The sequence below is a fragment of the Diadema antillarum genome, unplaced genomic scaffold (assembly GCF_040938485.1).
Source record: "Diadema antillarum isolate AM-2024a unplaced genomic scaffold, OU_Dant_1.0 seq00000220_RagTag, whole genome shotgun sequence".
NCBI classification, from domain to species: domain Eukaryota; kingdom Metazoa; phylum Echinodermata; class Echinoidea; order Diadematoida; family Diadematidae; genus Diadema; species Diadema antillarum.
In genome coordinates, this window is record NW_027271274.1 from 605,001 (window position 1) to 629,652 (window position 24,652).

Genomic DNA, 24,652 nt, shown 5'->3' on the forward strand with positions numbered 1-24,652 from the left:
AAGTTCCCTCCGGAACACGCTCATCTTTCTGGCTTATTTTTTTTACGTTTTGTGTAATGTCTGTGTGTAACGTTCACCGAATAAAGTATACCGTGATCATCAGCTAGGAAACCTACTTAGAAACTCATACGGCAAGTCTCTGCTCTTTTCGAACAATCTTTACAACAGTATAGTCAATGAACGTTTTAACAATAAAGTCATAGAGGCATTAAGATCAGGCGGAAATTAAGACTTCATAAGGATCCAGTATATCCATCAATTTTACGAGTTCATTTCTGCCCTTACCATCACAGGCATCGATTTCTGTTTTATTTTTGTAACTTTTCCAAAGCACTGCATGCACCTGACGTCTCGACGCGCAATTCGTGCACGACTCGGCCGTCGCTGCCCCACAAACCGTGCATCTGTCTTTGGGATAATGCGCTGCTCAATATTACATGATGATTTGCCTGCAATGAACCCTCCAGGATTGTGCGGATAGCACACCGGGGAAATCCGCGACATATCTTCACAGCTAGATAAATCAAGGGGACAGTGTTCTGGGTGACCAAATGGGAGAGCGACGTGTTCCTCTGTCCCAAGAAAAATACAACAACAATAAAGGAAGACAATAGAATTACTGAAACAGAGAAGAACAACAAACAAAAGGGTGGCGGGGCACCCTTTATGGCGCGAAAAGTGCTTCCGGCCAAGTTACTCGCATGACAATGAGGCTGGGGATCGCATGCTTTTTGAGTCTGTTATATTCCTGAAACATTGGTATAGCGACGGTACGCGGATGATTAATATAATATCGTTAGCAGTCTTTTCGCAAGAGGGGAAATTGGAGATCATGCTTTGTAGTAGGTCTATAGTTGATTGCATTACACATTACGGTTGTTTTTATTTTCAGTTGTAATTACTGATGTGTACTTAGTTTTTGATGGAATATTGTATTTTAAAAGAGAATTGCATTTGTATAGTATATGACAAGTAATAAGGCTCACTTTTTTTGTATCCGTTTAATGTGAATAGATATACACACGTATAAAATGACGTATAATCATACGTGTGTGGGATGGGGTGGGGTGGATGTGCTTTGGTAATAGAATAGGTACGTGTGAAGTTGAGTGAGAGTACTTTCCCGACTACAGTCTTGACACCCCAGCTCTCGGAAACCAACACCTCGTCAGCAAATCATCGGTATTCATCGCAATAAACAAAGACCATTTTCATTCATCAAAACACCGTGCTAGCAACCCCTTCCTTCACGGAGGGAATGGACACAAAACCACCCTACGATACGAACTTTTCTTCCGAACTTTTCTTTCTTCTCGATCTTTGATATTGAAAATACTCGGAAGGTCACGTTGTTCTTTTTTTCTTTCTTTTTTAGCAGTGTCTTGTTCCGTCATCTAAAAATAATGGAGAACTGTATCGAACCATAATGCCTATAGCGGCCGTTATCCAAGTCAAGCGAATTGCTTTTTTTTAATATCGATAACGGTCTCCTCTCTGAGATGACTATGATGTCATGGTGATGGAGAAAATCCTGTGTTGTATAAATTTAGTTTCAAGTTAAGAAAAAAAAATGATGATAAGATCTTCTTTACCCAGGGTAGCCTCTTCAGTGTCACCCCTGCTCCACCAGAGGGCCCTGCCATTATCATTACCCTGGCGTTGATAGGTACCCATTTATACACCTGGGTTGAGAGGGACGTGGTAGGTAAAAAAAAAAACCAACACCTTGCCCACGGACGTACAAAGCACTGGGCGGAAATCGAACTCGGGTCCTCCGATTGGAGTCGGGAGCCTTATCCACTACACCGCAGCGCCCCAGATTGTGTGAATCGGGCCTATATCTAGAATGATAAAAAAAAATGTTAATGAGACCTTTTTTTTTTTTAAATTGAGATACGTACTCGATTCTTTATTTGTTCGAGGATGATGTACACAAGATTGTGTGAATACATAATTATAGAATGATAACAAAAACAAAAATAAAAGCTGAGAGAATATCCAAGGAAATTAGAATGAGACCCCGAATCTGCTAAAGAGCGACATTGCGCAGTTGATAGAGTTTAAGCAATTTTGATGAGGATAAAATTACTATACTTATATAACAATGGTTTTGTACAAACTTATGTACAGTAGACTTCAAAATGGAGAATCCTGAGGAGAATTATTAAGACATATTCGTAATCATGCCTCTGTTTCCACATCTAAATGTTAAGTGTCATTGTTAAAAGAAAGAAGCCATATTTAACAGAGAACTGGGGATGAGGACAGGAATGTTTGCATGGTAAATTGCAATGCCGCAATATTTAACTTCAGTTTAATTCATTCTTAATACAACTCAATTATTATTCATTTCTATTCCCTAAAACGGTGAAGCAAAATACAAATATAAAATACACATTGGACAAATTATGCTGATTTATCAAATTGTAAGAAATATAAAGTAGTATATGTTTGATTTGACTTAATTTAATGCACAGAGTATAAAAGCAGAGCAGAATTTGAGAACGGTAGAAGTGTCTAAAAAATCAGGTTCAATACAAGAATGACATGATCTACATGCACTCATCAGGAACGTCGGTCCCATATAAGTACCGAAATGCAGCGACGATGTAGTTTTCGATAATTTGTATACACAATGATTATCATTAAAATGATGTTTTTTAGTTAATCATTAGAATCAACGATCCCCTCCCTTTCGACATCATAATTGCGAAGTTATTGCTATAATGTATAGCGCACAAATAATTTGATATGAAGGATGTTACCATGGCACTTGCTTAGAGTGCGACAATATTGCTCCTATGAATATCTACACGCCAAGTAGTAAGCCAAAAATAAATTCTATCCACAAACATAACCCTAATCCTAATCCCAATCCTTAGGGCCTACATCAAACTCACAACCCTAACCCTACATGTAACCCTATACGTCCTTGTAGAAAAATAAGACCGAAGCGATTGTCGCAGGGGCAAATGTCGTGTCACCGTGAAGGATTTCCCCCTTTTTTTTCTTGTTTTGAAGTAATTAACACATCAAATTTGCAAAAGATTTTGTGTACAGGTCATTGGTAGACTTTGGAAGCGGTAACGTGACCACTTTATTGAATTTGCACTCGTGATTTTGACCAATAGCCTGTGTCGTGATCACAAGGAAATTTTATCTCATAATTACTATCCTTCGTATAGTCTTCACTGGTTGCCGATAAGGGCTCGCATTACTTGTATTCAAAATGTTTCCATTGAAAGTCCCCTATACTATATCTCAGTGAACTCATTAAGCCATATCGTTCCGGTCGTATATACGTTCTAAGTCAGAGAATCTCCTCTCTAAAACAAGTGTTCAATCCAAGACATTTGGTGATAGGGCTTTTGGAAAAGTTTAACCATCAGTATGGAACAATCCCCCAATATTAGATGTATTACAGATTTCTATGAATCTTTTTGATAATATATTTGATCATGTTTGTAATATACAGTATCAATACTGAAATGTTTGTATGACTTTTGGATCCATTTTGAACACGCAAAGAGACTATCTTAAGGTATTATGCCTTTCAAAGACCCAATTATTGTTGTTGTTATTATTTTTATTATCATTATCATTATTATTATTATTATTATTATCATCATGGGCTATATACTTCGATTTTGTTACTTTCTTATACTTCATTATTTTACTTTGTTTGATGAAATCAACAAGGAATGACATTTCTTTTCCAGGATAAATCTGTGTTGTCGATATGTCACAACTTAATATTACAGTTTATTCGGTAGTTAGGGGCCCAGGCGTCTCTCTCTCTCTCTCTCTCTCTAAGAAAAAAAAAGAAAGAAATATAAAGCAATAATAATTATGATTGTTATTAAATCAATATTCTTTTACAATCACAATTTAGTTGTTTTATGTAAGTGAAGTAATAGAATGAATTACACATAGTGATTTTTTTCTATGATTAGAAAACAAAAACGCGTTTTACATATAACAATCCTGCTTTAGTAAGTTTTATGTTAAATGTACTATCAGTAGCTTTGCCTTAGGTCATGTTGTGCTTTGGATCTAAGAAAAAATAGAGCACTAACGCCGAAAGAAAAACACACACGCAGAAACGAACATAAAAACCAAAAACCAAAAAGATCTGATGGGAAAAAAGTGTTTTTTTTTTTTAAGTGCTAAGTGTAAAAGACAAAAGTTGTCATGAACGAACGAAATAAAAAATCTGAATCTGGACATGACTGATATTTCACAAGATACATGTATCTAGAGTCGCTCAATCCATAATAGATATCTATAGCTATGTTATCAAGGGATACAGTTGCAGTATTGTAGAAGTAGTAGCGGTGGTCGTACTGTGGTTATTTAGGTGGCAGCAATACAAGGAGTTGCCAAAGCGCATAAGTAACAATGAAAAAACAATAATCATTGGGAGCATCTTTTTTTTTTCCCTTCGTACTTGGCTTTCTCAAAAACAAGTCTGGAGTTTGAAAAATGTCCGTACAATTATTGTATATACTACTGAAACAGTACTAGTATGCGTTTTTCAAAGGAGGCGTATAAGTACTTTATGGTGCTGTCCAGTTAGTAGCCAGTCTGTACAAGCCCCGCCCACCTTGTATCCCGACCTTTAAAACTCCACCCACACAGTCGAATTCATATTCCTTATGGGGGAGTTCATTCACAGCATCGCGAAATGAAGATGGATTTCTGTAAGAGGCTTCAATGTCCCATTCTCTGCCAAAGATGGTGAAACAATCGAATATACAGATATGCATAATTACCTTTTCAAGTACAATGAACAAAAACTTTTACTTCAGACTTGATTTTTAGCCAATACGATGTGCTTATACACGTACTTACGATACCTTTTATGATAATGCGACAGGTCTTATGGGTGAAAGGTCACTCAATCGTCGTAAACAACATGGCAGCTTCCTGTGCTAAGCCGGTCGCTTGATCTCGAGGTAAATGATCGTAAATTATCACTTAACGACTAATCTTATTTCGATATAACTCTGTAATCAGTGTGCAGGAACAAATTCGCCTTGGTAGCGATTGAAAAGAAACATGAATGCAAATTTCTAATGACTCAAAAGCCAGAAACAAGCAGGGAAATGAATATTACATTCCACTATCGAAAACCGGCGATTAGGTCTCGTAGAGTCGTACGTAGTGTCTACTGCCTATCTCGTTCTATGCCAGTGCAGTACCCGGCCACCCGGCGGGCGCTTCGTCCGTCGGTCGCTGTATTGTACATGATACTCGGTAGTAATTCACTAGTAGCTGTCCATGTACCTGCATGCAGCCTGCCTTTTTAACATACTTATGTTAGACATGAAGGGGCAACATTTCACTAGGTCTATGCTATTACCACTTACTTGACTAGTCACGTCAGTTGTTAGCTTAGTTAAATAATAGAAATAATGTAGCGTCGTAGAGTTTAGATATTGGCATTATGCCATTATTGCTCTTTCGTTCTTGGTTGCAGACCAGCTCAATCATCTCACATCCACACACAGTCTGACAGTGTCAGTGACATCTAAGAGAGTTGAACAAAGGTCTTGTATTAATGTACACTAACAATATTGACGCTAAGCCATCCAAAATCTGACCACCTGCAAGAATCTGACTGCTTGTCACTACATGCATCACAAGCCAGCAAATTCTGTTGTCACAACACGCACAAATCACATCATTTCACACACTGGCTTTTACCCATTGTCGTTCACCACAGCCCAGGAAAGTCTCTTGATCACCTCCAAAAATCCATCAAAAATCCCAAATTTTGCCCTCAAAAATGTGAAATTGGTGCCATGTTTCCAATGCTCGTGGGGCATAAGTCCATTATTGAGAATCAGGGTTGCTGAAAAGGCATTAACCTCTAAAACTAAAGTCAAGAAATATGCAATTCTGTGGCGAGTTTTTTCGCTTATTGCAAATTCCGAGTGTGATGGTACCGACAAAAATGCAAAAGAAAAACAAAATCTCTGTGCGTGCTGATGCAATGACTACAGCTGTAAATGTGCAGGGGTTTAACTTTAATGCAAGTGCCAACTTGTCATAATTTGACTTGAACCAATGGGCACTGCAACATCCTTGATAAACAACCTTATGCCAACAAGGTATGCTATGGCACATTTTCAGCTGCCCGTGACCTTGTACATGCATTGACATTGAACGAACATCTAACGCCTGGTCTCTTTCTAGCTGGTAGAGGTCGAATTCTGGTCCAGTATCATAGCGATGGATTTTCTGAAATTCTGTGATATAAAGCGTCAACGAAGAAGTCAACATTATGATAAAAGTACAGTGCACTTTTAGCATATTGAACGGGACCACACAAGACACACTTGGTCATATTTATTAAAATCTATTGGTTGTGCTGGTTGAGGCAAGTGACAGGCTCGACCAAGTTGCATGGGGTGTGTTGCACAGGGATAAACCAAATAGGTGTATGTATCCGCACCCACACACACCAAGGTTTGACCTCCCGTGCAAAGGTTCGACCGTGCGCAAAAGCATATACTGTACTTTAAAAGTGGATATTTTTGCGTGACTAATTTTTCGCGCTCGACCGGGTAAGAAGAGTTTCATGTGTTTTTAATTCCGCAGAATCAAGACATCAACTAGTGGAACGTATGGCAAGTGAAAATATTTGTGTGCTTTTATTTTCGCACTAGTTTCTGGCAGTGCAAAATGTGGAAAAATTTCCACTTTTACAGTAGGTTTTTTTCTACATGTAGCAGGTGGTCAAATTTTGGACGGCGCTGTGGTCGAATTATGGGCAGCTTGCGTTACATAGCAAGAGGTGCTAGGGATTTCTGACCTCTGATTCCTATATGATCACAACAAACACAAGACATGCTTTTTCATCTTGCATCATTACACTTTATGACTTACAACTCGTTAACCATGCTTCTCATCTACTATACAAAGTGTAAAGGTGTTTTTTTGTTGTTGATAGTTTGGTTGTACTCTGTCAAAAACATGATTTCTAGTGCAGATGAATCTGACTTGGTAAAGGGATTAAGATTTTAAAAAATGTGTATTAGCTATTAAAATTCAATCAAAATGGATAGCACATAGAATCCTCTCCTATTCTTTTTTCAATAGTAAGGAATTGCAGAGTTGACAGAGTTGCTTGCTGTGTCTAATACAAAACACAGCTCAAAAATAGAGTTGAGCTGTCCATACATGCAGCTTCATTCAAGCAATACATTGTATTAAAGGGAGTTTGCTTTATTCATAAACAGTGTCTATCTTTGCTGTCATGCATTGTATGCCACCCTAGGTTGCCATCATACACCCTGACAAGTTCAAGACTATTACTTCAAGAGCAAGGGGGACTCCACCTCAAGAGAGTGTGATATCACAACACTAGAGCACAGATCGACTGGCAGTCGACGATGGCGCTCCTCGACGATCCTGCGTTCATCATCGCCCACATCCGGCACGCCTTCATCACCAGCGACGACACGGGAATGTGCGAGATGGCGATCATGAACGAGGACATCGACTGGCCGCAGAAGAAGAAAGAGCTGGAGGAGAAGCGGAAGCTGGCCAAGGTGCCGTTTGACAGCTTCGACAACGATCAAGGTATTCATCGATCTCTCTTTCTTGCGTACAAAATTGAGCACATTTGCTGGGACTCCAGTTCTTGTTGTACAGTCTGACCTCTCTTATCCGGCCATGTCGGGAGCGGCGCCCATCTGGATAAGTGCTGTGGCCGGATATGGGAGAAATAATGTGTGTGTATGTGTAATCCTGACCCAGTGGTAGGTACATAATGTAGGTAGGTAGCTTTACACTGCAATAGTGTTGTAATCTTTGCTAGCCAACTCAAGATTATAGTCCACTTTTTTATGGAATTTGAAACATTTTGATTTAAAAAAAAAGTAAAAAGTGCTTGTGTTGGGAATACTATAGGTAAATAGTGTGTGTTTTGTAGGTGTTTTGATTGGGTTTTAAATCACTTTTTTGTTGTTGTCATGTTCACTGTGTGAACATGTCTGGATGATAAGACAAATCCGGATAAGAGATGGCCGGATGATTGAGGTTGGGCTGTAGTTGCACATTAACGCATTAGAGTTCTGATTCATGTCATGCCACTTGTCTACAGAGAGATAGGATACCTCGAGAGTATCAACAGAGGAATGAGTCGGCTTCAGCTGGACCTAGAATCCATAGCTAATTTGACACAAGGACTTTGTGTGCATGCACATGCCTTTGTTCTAAAATGAAGGTGTAATTTTTGAAGGGGGGAGGGGGAGGCTTCTAGTGGAAATCCTTAAGTTTAGTAGTGTCATAAACCAGGCGTGCAAAAGGTCACGTTTAGCTTGTCAAATGGTGTGAGGGCAGCACAGGGATAGAAATATTTGGCATTTATATGATCCAGAAGTATTTTTTGGGAGAACATGCATAACACATTGCTGTGAGAAACTCCGAAGGGGGGTACAACTTTGACTATGTGTGAGGGGGCTATGGCTGCATGCTGGGTCTAATTTTCGGGAAGTTGGGAAAATCGTCAGAAGATGTGAGAGGAGGATGCAAACCACACTGCTTCCATCTTTCACGCCCAAACTGATAAGAGGAGCAAACTCACTGAAATAAACTGAAATAAGTGATGACAAGCACATGTGCCGCTTTGGATGTGCAAGATAGCCAATCTGAGTTGTCTTCGTCCATTTTTTTAGAACACTTTGCCAAATGGCATGGGTCACTTTAGTCCTGCTATGAATTATTCAAGAAAAAAAAATCAAGATGTGAAAGCCTGTATTTTGTATTTTGTGTGTGCTTTTAATTCTATAAGTGGGTTCGAGCTTTAGAAATGTCAAGAGTCATTCCATTAGTCACATAATGTGAATATTATCGTGATGTTATATCCTTTGAACAGCGTTTCCAAACAAGGAGGGTATTGCATGTGGTGTTGTTGACTTTCATTTTTTTTTAGGGGGGTGAACATATTCTTCCATGCTGGCACATTCTTGAGAAGAGTGATCCTGTGCTGATGCAATTTTTCCACAGCCAGACATGAATACATCACACTTCAAATGACCAACTGTTTTGTTTTGACCTTTATGCATGCACAAATACGCTGAATCTCAATGCTGCTATTCAGTGACCCTCATATCCATGATTATCGGAACAGTCGAAGATGAGGCTTGTTGAGGTAAAGTTTGTCTTTTTCCATGCCTTACCTACACACAAAGTCTATGACTAAACTGGGTACCTCATCCTCATGGAGACCAGGTGGCAAACTGTTGGCAAACTGGTGGCAACTCAAGTCTCCACTGGTTGCGGAGACATCTCCGCAATGTCTCCTGGAGACTAGCTGTATCTCCTGGAAGTCGACGAGAATCAAAAGAAGTTACATTTTTTTCAGAGACTTTTTCCAGTCTCTGGCTGGTCCTGGAGATGTCTTAGGTGCTAGAGATGTCTCTGCAATGTCTCCATCAGTTGCAGCCATGTCGCAGATAGTACTTTTTTGGCTGCTGGGGAGATGTCTCCACAATGTCTTGCAATGTCTTGCAGTGACCAAAGACGACCTACCGGCGAGATGTGGAGACGTTGTTGAGACATCTCTGCAGCTGAGAAGACATCCTTGTAAAGTCACTGCAACCGCCGAGGACGTCGTGGTGATGTCATGGTGACATCCCCGTGACTTCCATGTGAATAAGTTGTCACCTTTTTTTTTTTTGGAGATATCTCAGATGTTGCCCTGGAGTTACCTTATGTTAAGAGGGCAAGCCATTTTTTTTTTTTTTGTCTTTAGAGTGATACGAGACACCGCACGTGATGTGTTGCAGCAGTTGCTTTGATTTCTTTGCCAGTGACATAGGCCCTTTAAGTTGTTATGAAGCACAGAACTTGCTGCTTGGTTTAGTGAAAATTTGAGATAGGTTCACCGTCTCAAGCATTGGAACAAGTCATGTACTGTAGGCAGTGTATGATCCAGAGCATATCATACACTGTTTTGATCAGGTAGAAAGAGCAATTGAGGCTGCATAGCATGCCTTATTTGAGTTTTGAGTAGCAAAAAGTGAAATGTTCATTATCAACTTTTCATGTACTGTTGGTGTAGAGCACAGGATGCAGAAAATGCTCAATATTTGTATGCAAGTCTATGCAGCACTATGCTACTGTATACCATATCTACGCAGTAGTACTCACCCTTCACCAGTCTGATTAAAAAAAAAAAAAAAAAAAAACTTTTGCTGCTGGATCCAGGTCTTATCCACTCACCTTTTTTCATGCATGCAATAGCTCGCTTCCTTCAACATTATTTTCCACCTTACTACTCAGCCCAATTTCAGCACACTTTCTGTGCAAGTCTATGCAAGCCCATTGTGAAAGCCCCTTATTATAAAGCTAAGGTATGCCTCCTCAAACATGACAACCCATTCAGGTTACAAACACATACCAAGAATGGAGTAGAACATGATTGCCAAACATGTCAGGACTACATTGTAAGTTTGGAGAAGCTAAGCTCTGCCTCCCTATTTTGAAAATATGGTGAACTGTTCAGATTACAATGGCAGAATCAAGTAAAGCATGGTGGCCCAACATGTCTAGACCTCTACTGGCCAATTTTGATTTGAATAGTGTGTATTGGAGAAATGTGGTTGACGTTGGCTTTTAGACTTGCAAAAATATGTCTACACATTTCTAAACCTGTGTACGAACAATTTTTTTCCCCCCCAATCTGATACTGCTCTATGCCTTGCCAACTTAGTAAACACACAAACTTCAGTACATTAGAGTGGTCAGACTGCTCAGAATGATTTGTGGTTTTCATATACTGTATCCCTCACAGACAATCATTATCATTTTCAAAGTTTTTTGCTGTTCCTTGTTTATGTATAGATCTTTCTAGTGACGTGTAGTAGGTCTTAAAGCAAATGCCAACACTCATGCTGTGTGCATTTACATGTACGACATTCAGAGTTGAAACTTGCTCCCAAAATGTCATCATGTTCTCAAGTATGGTGGATGTTTCTCATTTGAAAGTGCAAGAGCATTATATATTTTTTTTCTGCTCATAGAGCTACTCTCATTTTCAGGCTGTGAGTTTTATACTTTTCCCTCCATGTTGCACTATGTTCGCTTATATGTGAAGTATGCTTTTGATTTTTTTTTGTTTTTTGTTTAATGGGTATACTCTTGGTAGAGATATGCTGAGCTTATGACAGGACAGAGTTGACTTTCTGCAAGCAGTATGGCAGAAGAGGAAGTAGTGTATTGACCTATTGAGTCCTGGAAGAAATTGATAATCTTGAGTAGTGATTAAATTCTCACTTCTCGCATCACCTCATCACACTTATTTTGGAGAGAGATTAAATGCAGCTGATTAGATTCATTGAATCTGCACAAACTTACGATAGAAAGTCAGTAAATTTGCCAATTTGGAGAGAAACAGGAACTTTACATCTTTGATCTTCTAAAACATGTTGCCAATTTAAGAATTATTTATAGATGAAGCGATTACGAGAAAGTTCTGCATCTAACACAAACAAATACAAGCTAAATGTACACCATGGGCTCAAATGGATGATGATATTTTGCTTTCCTTTGTTAGGCAGTAACAAAATAGTAAAAATGATAATACCAAGATGTAATAGTACTAGACCACACAATGCAGTTTTCTAGGACTTATTGAGCTTCAAAAAAAAGTTGTGTTTGTATATAAATAAAGTCATTTAAATTTTCTAAATAATAATGAAAGTGATCAGAAGCATACAATGTGCTTTCAGTGCCTTAGTTTAAGATACCTCGGCACAAGACTTCACTCACAAAAACACTTTTTGTGGGGGCTGCTTTTGCTTTGAGAGTATATTTCTACTTTGTATTCATGAATGACGTGAAGATAAAAGTGCTCAGACTGCATGGCTCATGAATATTCATGCACTTATTGTATTAAATGCCTACTAGAATATGAATGACACAAGTTGCTATGGGACTGGTATTAGCCCCACGACTAAAGATTAGTTGAAGGTATTCAGATGCAAAAAATACTTTTCTCATAGATTTGCATAGTAAAAGTTTTTTTTTTTCGTATTCTTTGAATTCTTATAGTATCTATTCGGTAGAGATCTGAGAATTCTATCATACGATTATGCAAATGTGAACGTGAATGCTGCATACATGCTACTGTAAGTAGTCTATGTCTATGTATATATTGCATCTTGTTGCAGTACCAGGGATCTGTAGGAATGTATCGTGCATCCGAAATAGCGTTCAGCCAATAAGGTGAGGGTATGGTTCATAGCTGCAGCTGCCCAGGCCATCATGCACATTTTTACTTATTTTGGCAGATTATGTAGAGAGAAAGAACCATCCACACAAAAATATCTGATCTGTGCAATAGACGTCTAACGACTGTGCCTGTTGACTAGTCCAAATTCAAGATGAATTTATACTTTCTCGTGCCACTTGAAGTGTTCTTTTTATCATTATTTCTTTTTGTAAACAACTTCATGCACTCATATTTTGAGAAAAAAAACCCCAATAGAATAATGCTCTTCCATGCCACAAAGTAGATTTTCAGGGTATTGATACACTTTAAATTTCTTTCTTTTTTTCAGACAATTTTTTTTTTTTTTTTTAAAAGGGAGAGAGGGTAATTCAAGGTCTTGTGTTGGCGAGGACTTTCACACTTTGTCAAAGTCTCCCATTTACAATGATGAAGATCTGCGGAGTGATACGTGCTGATGTAAGTGATAAAGATGATGCTGACACCCCCAGTGATGAAATGCCCTCTTTCGTCCCTAAATCGGCGGGACGGTTCCACGCTGTCGTGCAAAGTGGCCGGGAATGAACGAGTTTGGAGTCGAGTTTTGAAGCACCCTTCGACGTAATCCGACTTTTCCCCCCAAAACCCGGGTACCAGAGGGATGTTGGCTTATTAGAGAGGATATGGAGTGATGGACGAGAAAAAGCAGACTCCGGCGTATCACACGGGATGTTGAAGAAAGTGAATGGGCGTGTGTAAAGGAAAATTTTGTGAATGCAGGAATCGCTGGGATGGGATGTGTGACTGGTGATACTGTGGCCCTGTTCCCGTTTGAACATCACCTCTGACCACTTTTCATTTTAGCCATGAAAATACTTGCTGATATGAAAGCATTCAGTAGCTTACCAACTCAACATCAAGATTGCTTTAATACAGTCATTGACCATAGGCACAAATAGCAACGTTTCGTAATTATGCTGTATAGGACTAATAATGTTTTAATAAGTACAGATGTATGACTGTGATTAGCCTTTAATACTTGAAAACACTAAAGTACTTTTACATAGTATATATATCGTTGGATATACAGGGTGGCCCAAAAAGAACGGAACGCCTAAGATCTTTAATTTCAGCAATATCGTTGCAAATATGTCATCATGTTGCATACTATTAGAAAGGCCATTCTTTTTCCAATAGAATAACACCAAGCTCTTTAATTTCACTTATTGCGTTACGATTTTAGGCCTATTTTTGTCAACCCTTGCAATTTTCAAAATGTGATCATTTTGCACCCTCAGAGATACAGAAACCAGTGAGAATTCGGCTTACCGTAGAACCAGTAGCGTTCGCAATGTGCGGAATGCGGGGCGGACAGTGTTATTGTTGTCAGGTCGTCTCATTCACAATGGTAACAGACAATGACAGCCACATTCTACACATTGTGAACGTGACTGCTTCTATGGCAAGCCGAATTCTCGCTGATTTCGGTGTCTCTGAGGGTGCAAAATGATCACATTTTGAAAATTGCAAGGGTTGACAAAAATGGCCCTAAAACCATGATGGATTAACCAAAATTAAAGAACTTGGTGTCATTCTTTTGGAAAAAGAATGGCCTTTCCAATAGTATACAAAATAATTACATATTAGGAAAAATATTGCAAAAATTAAAAATCTTAAGCGTTCCATTCTTTTTGGGCCACCCTGTATATGAATCTCATAGCTCTAGGTGGATGAAAGTGACTACGTTCAGTTGTACTAAAGTTGTAGACTTCGTCTCTCTGTTGAGTGTGTTGTGTGAACATTTGTGACTTGGGTGATGCTATCATTTGTTGAGTGTTGCTGTAGTTTTATCAGGTCATTACTTGGCTACAATGATTGTATATATCTAAATGCATCAGATCGAATGTTTTGATAAAGAAATCTGTCTAATCCTTAGGCAGGTGATCATTGCAAGATTTAAATCTGTAGATGAAGAAAACGTTCAGATGTCAAATGCTAGAGGTTACATAATGTCCCCTCCTTTTCATTTAATTTTGTGAATGACAATCTAATGTAGAAATACATGAAGCACTTTGTGTCAAAGCTATTCTTGAAAAAAAGTTTTCAGACTGTTTAGAACTTGTGAGGAATGACTTTAGGAACACTGAAATGTTAATATTTATCAGAAGTACACTGTGAGTAATATATATATGTGTAGCATGAATTCTTTCATTTTATTGTAAACTTCCTCAGTACATATTTCATTAACATAATTTGATTTATCATAAGTATTATCTGTGAAAGGGTGAGAATGATTTTCAAAGTAAATTAGCATACCAGAATTTCTCCAATTTATCATCTTTTTTAAAAAAACATTTTGTGTGTGAGTTCTAATGCACACAGTGTGGATATATAGGATGTCCTTGTACCATATAGTTACTCATGTGCTTGCGAATATCCCACTGGACACTATTCAGTATATTTTTCAGTCCTTTGGACATGATGTAAATATATTTCTGTTGAAAGGTTCAATAAGTGCCTGGCTCAGTTAAAGTCAGTAATGTTCAATGAATATTCAGTGAATGTTCAATGTATGTTCAGTGAGTGTTCAATGAATGCTTTAAAAGTTATCAAGGAGCCATTCTGTATGACTTCATACCCCTTAGTCACAGCTTATCACTTTGCCAGTTATATATAGTAGGTCAGGCTGGCATTATTGCTGTATTGTTTAAAATACAGCAAATTCTGCAGTCAAGCGCAAACTGTAATGTGTGTGGCAAACCTCAAGAAGGTGGGGACTTGGCTTAATGTCATTGTCCATGCTGACGTTTGACACTCTGCGGCTGTCAAACAAGTCTTTAATGTCATCGCCGTGGCTTTGGGCAGGCTTCTTAGCGACAGGTTTTGATAATGGAAGCCCGGATTGACCCCGATTTGTGACCAGTGTCACAAAAGATTATCTTTCATTTGTTTGTGTGTATTTGTGTGTGTGTGTGTGTGTGTGTGTTTGATGGAATCATGGAAGCTTAGGAACTTCCCCAAATCCGGCGACAAAGGCATCAGTTTGTACGTCCTCTTGGCAGCCGGTTTTGATGGTTACACAGTTTGGCAGACGAGGCACGACATTAGCTAATCACAACAGTCCCCTCCAGGCCCTTGATCGCTAGCCACTTGCTCTCTGCTACCACACACGAGACATTGAACCCTGCCCGGGTGCTGCTTACTACTACTACCCCCGGAGTACCGGTAAAAAGAAAGGGGATTAAAGGAAGATCAGAAAGAAAGAGAGAGCGGGGTAGACGGGGAAACAGAAAGATAGAGAGAGAGAGAAAGAGAGAGGGTGAGTGGTTTGGTGGAACGCAACTCACTTCCATCCCCCCAAGAAAAATCATGCAACTAAACCAGACACGACATGTTGATGTTAGGGAGTGAGAGCCAGCAAAAGGGGCAGGAAATCGCGCAAGAGTCCAGAAAAGCGGGGGGTCTCCGCGCGCTGAAAGGGGCGGGGATTAGTTCTTCGTCATTAAACCGTCATTGGCCGTAATATTTTGTGACAAATTTGGGCTTGACGGTGCTTTGTTTCTCCTCGGCGCAGGAATTAGAAACACGCATGGCCGCCGCGAGTCTGCCGGATAATTTGATAACGCAGCGTGTCACTCCCGGTTTGGGGTGTTAAATGGGTCAAATTGATCGCGATGTCTCCAGCACTTGATCATGTAGATACACGGAGCAATTCTCAACTCCACAGCTTCCCTTAACCCCCTGCTTTCTTCTCAACACAGTTCTTTCCTCTCCCTCTCTCTCTTGCTGTCTTTCTCTCTCTTTTTTTCTTTGTTCAGAACAAATACTGCTTCATGTATCTTGTTTTGCATAATCATTCTTATTTCACAGACCAAATTTACCAACATTAAAAACCGCATAGTGCAGAGCATGGCACCAATATTATTCATTGTGCGTCTGTTGGTCTGCAGTCAACAGCACTGATTGGTGATTTATGTGTGACAACATGAATTCCAGCGTTGCCACATCCGTAAACACGATTTGCAAAGACAGAATGTTGTATTAGGAGTGAGTGGAATGCACAGATCATCTTCTTTGGTAAGATAATACTAATAGCAGTATCATAGTAATGACAGTTGAGTTGGTACTGTTTTAAGTTTTACATGTAGTGGTAAACTTGTCCATGGTAATCAACACAATCTGTTGTAGCAACATCACTATCAGTAGTATTAGAACTAAAGTCGTAGTTACAATATAGCACTTGGCAGTTATAATGACGATGCCATATTCCCGAGCATGAGTCAAGAAACAAGGGAAAGTAATAACAGAGCTGTCAAAATGGATAAAATAAGGAGGAGCACTGCAAGTAGCTGTGTCAGTCACTGTTGTTGGAGTTGTAGGAAAAGTTGTTGAAAGTGTATTATTCAATATTAGTACTGTAGAAAAGGAGTTGTGATTGTAAACCCCTTTTTTTGGAGGATCACCACTTCGGTGCAGTGAAATTCAAACTTTTACGCATTACAATGTATTTTCACCATGGCATCAGAACCATAACCTGCTCTATGGGGATATGTGTTCCGCTGAAACACTACCATTGTCCCCAAATTGATGCCTGAAAAATGATCATGCACTATGATTGCAGTCCTGTGGAAAGAAATCACATGGGTGTACACTGTACAAGTACATTGTACAGTCTAAATATTTGTTAAATGGGCACTTGGACATAGTTTGTGGGACTACACAATAGGGTGGCATTGAACACTTCAGTCCGAGTGTTTTGAATTATCTTCATCATGATTAAATTGGGCCTTACAACTTTACTCTCCTTCTTCATGATTTTTTATGTGTAGTGTGTGTGTGTTTGTGTGTGTGTGTGTGTGTGTTTGTGTGTGTGTGTGACAGACAGAGAATGAGAGGTGAACATGTGACATGTTTAATAGCATACATTGTAAGAAGAAAAACTGTGTTCACCATCAAGTGTCACATTACACATGTTGCCCATTTGAATGGTGTAATGAATATGTATTTAAACGTGTGCTACCTATTTCCTGGCATTTGTTGGGTTAAAGACATTATTACCAGTTATGAAATATCAAGAGGATTATTTTGTAACAACAAATGAATAAAGGTTTGCTCCAGTGATACATTTGCCTAAGCTATGAGGCTGCAGTGTCATATTGTTTGCTTACCTTTAGGCATCATAGGGTGTGTGAACCTGTTACTGTGGATATCAATTGTGACTGTGCATTACAAAACCCAACAAAAAGTCCCACTACCCAATTTTATGTGTAGACTCTACTTTACATTGCAGGTGAATTTGGTCACCCTAGTCAGTTTTACTTTTTCATACTTTCTGACAGAGCAATTCCTTTTCCATTATACATGATTCTGACGGTACATTTTAGGGTAATGAAATAGATTGAAAGTTGTCCTTTTTAAAGTTTTTCTTTAGCTTTCCTTTTTGTTTTGTTTCTAGGCTGTATGGTCAGGTATGTGGAAGAGGTCCTTTTTTATATCTTAAAAACCCTCATCACACTCTTTGCTTTCAGTTCTGATAAAACTTTTGAAAGCATAATGCCATTGCATTGAAAGTTTGTTTAAGTTATGAATCGAAAGTACTTGAATAAGTGTGCAAAAATCCAGCTTACCGGTAATCCCATAACCCCATCGAAATGGTATAGCTATGGTGTTTTACATCCTGTCTTTTGTCCCGTTCATTGTGAAGAGCACAACTTGGTGAGATTAAGCACTTGACTAGACCATAAAGTTTTAAGTCTCTTTTTTGTGGGAACACTTCTGTAGAGGGTGTACTTGTACAACTTTCTTTCCATTACAGTATTTAGATGGGTTAGAAAAGTCCATTTCTGTTGAATCATATTTCTGAATCTGCTCTTGCTGTAACTAACAATTTCATGTCTGTTCTCTCTATGTTGGTTTTGTGATGCAGGGTCACAATTGGTACGATATTGCGCATGGGTATACGGTTAGATAGGGTAATGCCCACATACTGGGTTTGATGTGGAGTGATTTGCACAGGTCAAGCAATACCAGCCATCACTGTATGTGTACTCAGACAACTATGTTAAAGATGAGAAGCTTTAGAGCAGTTCTAAGACATCATGCAGACATTTTCAAGTGCTATTTATGCAAGTTAAAGGTCATTTGAAAGTCAGAGAATCAAACACAGTGTCCTGCTGACACTCTTTGAAATGGTTACAGTTCAAAGAGATACTAATGTATTTGCTGCTGGGGCAACAAAACATCTTATCTCAAAAAATGTCAACCGTTCAGGAGAGTGAAAAAATCATGGCAGTCAAAGCACTAGATAACAAATGGGATCACCTGCCCTTTGACATGCCATGTTGGCTTCGTGTTGGTGGTAAGACAGCTGGCATTCGGATAGGACATCACTTGACTGATTATCTGATGATCAATTAAAAAAAAGAAGTGATTTTCACCAAAATGTAAGATATAAGCTTTTGTAACCCCCAGAGATGAACTACATTTATATGTTGCAATTACATTATATGCCACATACTTTGTGAATTTGGACATGTAATAAAGACAATTTTTTAAGTGGTTGAATTTTGTGGTCGAGAACCAAGAGTGACGGAATGAGAAATAAGTGTCATCCCTTCTCATAGGAAGAGTTAGAGATCCCCAACCTTGGGGACTTCCTGTATGTCTATACCACATTTGTTTGTTTGTTTATGACTGGCACTTTGCACTATACCCCTTTACACCTGACAATTAGTAACCAGACATTTGTGCCTATCAGCGAAGAAAGCACTCCAACATTCATTCATCTTTATTGGTCTATGCCAGACATAGAAATTTGGCAAAGAAAGCACACTGCAAAAGGTTATAGATCCCGCTTGACTTCTCACAAAGAACATGGTACAATTCTGTTAAAATGGTCTGTCCTACACTTAAACACACACACACACACACACATATACTCTTTCTCTCTCTTTTTTTCTATCTCTCTCCCGCTATCTCACCAGAAAACAAGGGAATACATGTATTTCTGCAATCCCCTATGATGCTCCCAGGTGGACTAGTTAAGAGCCCACATGGTGTCAACCTGGCATACGCATGTAGGAATACATGAATGAATGAATGAATGAATGAATGAATGAACGAACTTCAAAATGGAGCCACATGTGCACAATGAAAAGACCAACACGTACCCAGTAACCGCAATTTACCAGCATTGACAGCCTGTTTTAGTGCACGACAATGAAAACAGCGAGTGGTATATTGTGTCTATGTATTTTTTATAGAGAGTTCAGATCACATCTAATTTGAAAAAAAAAAGACACAAATTGTCTTGCTGATTACCCCAGATTACTCCTCCCTTGTGTTGGTGGGATTCTGTGCCCTGAGTTTGGTACCTTCGTAAAATGGGGGTCCCATATAGTCACTGTTGTCCTTGATATCTACTCACAATTGCTTTTCCTCTCCATCTCTCCTCTCTCTCTCTCTCTTCCTCTCTTTCTTCTCTCTCTGTCTCTCCCTTTCTCTCTCTTTATTCCTTAAGCATCAACAAAAACAAGCTCACAGGACTGCTGCAAGAAAAGAAATAAAATAATTGCAAACAGTCACTTGCTCTACACAAATTGGAAAAAAAAAAAGATAAGAAGACCAAAATGCATCCAGTAGTCTCTATAATACCACTGACTCGGGCCTCTCCGGGGGATGACAGTGAAAAATGGATATTAGTCTCTGGTGTCTGCTGGTGTAAGAGGGTTCAAATCAAATCCGATTGGAAGAAACAACAAATTATTTTGTCGATTCTCTCTCATTATCAAGCCAATTTCCCCTCCATCTTGTGTTGTCATAGAGTTTACTCTTCCTTTGGTTCTTGGTCGTTGATGAAACGGGAGTCGGTGCATAGCCACTTGTTTTCTTGATACCGGTACACAATGCCTCTTCCGCCCTTCTCCCCATCCCCCACCTCCTCCTCCTCCCCCCTACCAGTCGCGCAGGGGGGAGAAAAATGCAGGACACGTTCTTGTCCTTAAGAGTAGCAATGACTGTGTGTGACGGTGGCACATCGGCGCGGGGTAATGGGGGCTGTAAATCAAAACGTCTTGCGAGGTGGGAGGGGATTGCGCTGTTTGGAATAATTGCATGGCTAAGTGGACAGAGGGTACAATAAACATTTACTGCATCAAGGCATGTGTCACCTTTCACCGGCGGATTCTTGCGGCGCAACGTTGGTAATGGGTTTTGAAGTGCCAGAGTTTGCATTGCCATCTCATCACCCGCTACATTGATACTGCAGTATCAGAATGACTCTAAAGGTGAAGGTTAATCTTCCTGTGTGCAGCTGAATTTGTATTGATGATTTAGTCATGCAGAATTTTCTTTAGAAAGGATACTAAGGGGAAAGAGAAACACTTATGAATAGTTTTAGACTTCTTTAAAGGCTTGAGTTTGTTTTTAATTCAAACAACTGACAAAGAGTTCACATTCTTTTGAATTATAAATTCTTAATTCTTAATATTTGTAAATATGTATGTATATGTGTGTGTTTATATGTGTGTGTGTGTGGGTGTGAGTGATGAGAAGGGGGAAATTAGTAGTTTTAAAGAAAAAAAGAGGAATGCATCAAGATGTTTGGTGTCATAGAGTTTGTGCTGACATTATCTATTCACTATTATTTGTTTGTCTAAGTGCAATGTATACTCTTACCATACTTTACAGGGACCAGACTACAACAGTAACAAAGGCAAAAACATGGTCTCTTGTTTACATGCTGAAAGTGTATCACTATGTCATGTATAATAGGTTCATTGTAACCATAATAGTGTGTATAATGCACTTTCATATACGGCAATGATGCAGAACAAAGCAGACTTGCTCATTAACTCTTTATGCTCCCAGGGATTTACAACATGCAATATGACTTGCCAAGCTTTTTCTTCAGCATTGAGTAATCCTTTCAAGCTTGACATGTATAGTAGTTGCAAAATTAGCAAGCCCACTTGGGTGTAACAATGTGGCCACAGTCCAACAGGAACACCATGGTGACACAATAGGGAATAGGGCATTATTGTTCATTGACAATCAGTATCCCAGACATCTGAGCCAATCTGGTGCAGGAAGGCACTCCAATTTGCCTACCAGTCCGCAAACAAAGCACAGTAAGTTGTAAAGTGCAAATAATACGATCTCAAATAGCTAGGGTGAAATCTAATACCAATACTTGATGCTATGTGTTGCTTGCTGTCATCAAAGGTAGATATGAACTTATGACAGAGAAAGAAGGGAAAACTCGATTCCTCTGCTCCTGTTAACTGCAGATATGCTCCTTTACTGTTAAATGATTATCTCAAAAGAGTAAAATCATAGGTCAACAATATTTTTTTTTTTCGGTTGGATATCGAGTTGCGAGTTTAACCCTTACCATGCGTGTGTCCTCTTTGCCTTAACTTGTCAAAGTTGTTTTGGTGGCTTTCTGTTGAGCTGGCCAGAATGGAAGTCAGACAAGCCCCCTGGGGTTAAAAATCATGTGTCAGGCCACTGCAAGGATTCCTGGTAGTGCAGCAGGGATTAGCAGGATTAAGTAGGATTACTTGAGCCCCTCTTCATGGCGAGATTGTTTCCCCATCGTCTGTGCTTATTGGCAAACAGAATACAATCTTATTTGGTCAATTACTCTGGGAAACTTCTCCATTGCTAGCACTGTTCTTCCAGGGGACCCTGCCCTTATCATTATACCCCAGGTACCCATTTATACACCTGAGTCGAGAGGGACTTGGTGGGTAAAAACATCTTGTCCGAGGACGTACATGTAGGTACTCTGCTAGACTCGACAATAAAAACTTGAGGAGCATGTTGCAGATGTGTAGTAGACACACCGTGACTGTTTCTGGAACAATTTGACAGATTTCCCCATGTTTTCCCAAACAGTGACATCAGATGCTTCCATTCATTCAAATTGACAAATGTGATGCTGCTATTGTCTCACATATGATCTACAATAGAAATGTATTCAAATGTTCACTGAATTCCTTTTTTTTTTTAAATTACATGAAATCAACAGAGATGTGATGTATCATTCACATAGATGTAGCATCATGCCAACTTTACAAATCTTAGGAGGACAGAGGTTGCAATTTTAGTTTGTGATAATCATATTTTGTACCAATGTATAATGTCAATGGAGACATTGTATTAGTAATAGTTCTATGAGCGTATTAAAAGGAAGTATGTCATGAGGAAATGGTTCTTATTTCTATTCTGAAGCCAGTTTGCTGATGGTCTGTTGAAGGTCCTTTATAGCTACTGCTCAAACATATAGTGTCAGAGGATGGAAAGACATCAGAGTAGACAAACATACCCGTGACATCCATCCTAAGTTGTCCCTATCTGGTGGAGAAGTATTTAAAATGAAAAGTACACCAATAGCAGTTATGTCGTGAAATGACTTAGCAAGAGTGTATGTTTCCTTGCGTCTGTGCTTGTTGATAAGGCATATATGTTTATGCTTTGTAATACATAATTGCAATTGCAATTGCAATTGCAAGGGTTATTATTCTGCTGTGTTCTATCTGTATGTATTTTTTAGATAAAAAATAAGATAGGGCCTTTAATGCCAAAGGTTAAGATCTGGAGTGTCAGTCTGAATAAAGACCAATAAACCTGAGTCATTTATTTATTTATACAATTTGTAGCAAGAAAATGCTCCAGTGAGCAAGAAACATAGAATGACAGGAGTTGGGGAGATTCGGGAAGGAAGGGTTCGAGGAAGAGAAGGGGTGTCTCTCTTTGCCCCCCTCAATTCTGATTTATAATTGAAGTGTGACTAATGACTCAGCACAGAAATTACTGCCTTTTTGAAGAAACTTCCCCTCCGGCCAAACAGAAGCATACAAATAAAGACAAAGTACAATTAAGAGGATGGGGTGGGAGGGAGAACGATGGTATCAGGAACAGAAGAGACTGAGAGAAAGAATCAGAGAGCAAGGGAAGGAGAGAGAGAGAGATAGGAAGAGGGAGATATATAGATAGAGAGACAGACAAATGGAGAGAGAATTAGAAGGAGAGAGAGAGATAGAGAGAGAGATACAAAATGAGAGATACACATAATGTAAAAGGAGAGAGAAGTAGATGGAGATCGGGATAAGAGAAATATAGATAGAGATAGATAGAAGGGAGAGAGAAATATATGGAGATTGAGATTGGGAAGAGAGGGAGTGAGAGATAGAGAAAGAGAAATATATGAAGGTTAAGATAGGAGAAGAGACATAGATGGAGAGAAAGTGAGAGATAGAGGGAGAGAGAAATATATGGAGATTGAGATTGGGGAGAGAGAGATAGAGAAAGAGAAATATATGAAGATTAAGATGGGAGAGATGGAGATGGAGAGAAAGTGAGAGATAGAGGGAGAGAGAAATATATGGAGATTGAGATTGGGAAGAGAGGGAGTGAGAGATAGAGAAAGAGAAATATATGAAGGTTAAGATAGGAGAAGAGACATAGATGGAGAGAAAGTGAGAGATAGAGGGAGAGAGAAATATATGGAGATTGAGATTGGGGAGAGAGAGATAGAGAAAGAGAAATATATGAAGATTAAGATGGGAGAGATGAAGATGGAGAGAAAGTGAGAGATAGAGGGAGAGAGAAATATATGGAGATTGAGAGAGAGAGGGGAAGAAACAGAGAGAGAGACAAAATTAAAAATAGTACAGTGAATGACAGCAAGAGAGAGAGAGACATGCACACAAGTCAAAGATATAAGAGTTTAGGCAGGAGAGGCAGAGTAAAAGAGTACTAAATGAGAATGCCAGAATGTGATAGACAAATAGGGGGACAGACTTAACACAATGAGGATTGCATGTAGAAACTGAGACCCTGTTCGCACTGTAAAGACAAGATTGGTCAGAGGCAGAATTGTCAGTTGCAAAAGGCCCATTTACACAGTCAAACCTGTCTATACCAGCCACCCAAGGGAGACAAAAAAAAAGTGGCCGTTTTAGACAGTGACTTTAAAGACACCCAGTCGCGAGGATACATGGACATATTTCAGCCGCGGGCGGCAGCACGTAAACTCGCTTCCGAAGTTGCTACGAAGCGAAATGTGTGTGTGCACAAGACATCCCTAAAGCAATGTATCGCGCTATAGTATCTCGATTGCTCGCGATCGCTTGCTGAGCGCGGGACAGTACGTTTTGTGTAATGTGAGTTGAATCAGGGAGGTGGAAGAGCCACCTCCCTGGTTGAATGTATGGTATACTGTATGTACTGTGTGATGTTCGCATGAGCTAGTAGCTAGCTGCGTATACTTCGTACGACTACGCATTCTCTTCATCGCATCGTCGATCGTCGTCACTCGTCAACTATACTGTAATCTAATCATCAGATCAGATCAGATTAGTGAGTGCAGACCACATTATAATAGATAGGGTGGCCATCATGGACGATGACACATCGTCATGGGTAGCG

At 39.3% G+C, this 24,652-nt stretch overlaps 1 protein-coding gene across 1 annotated transcript in view; it reads left to right on the forward strand.

Annotated features, from left to right (window-relative positions):
- The first annotated feature begins 4,917 nt into the window (after positions 1 to 4,917).
- The window catches only part of LOC139729149 (target of rapamycin complex 2 subunit MAPKAP1-like), a 73,361-nt gene continuing 53,626 nt past the window's right edge, over positions 4,918 to 24,652 (forward strand). The window contains exons 1-2 of the mRNA XM_071640078.1: positions 4,918 to 4,955; positions 7,283 to 7,587. Of these exons, the coding sequence (XP_071496179.1) occupies positions 7,398 to 7,587 (190 nt within the window). The 5' untranslated portion in view covers positions 4,918 to 4,955; positions 7,283 to 7,397. The remainder of the gene's footprint in view (positions 4,956 to 7,282; positions 7,588 to 24,652) is intronic.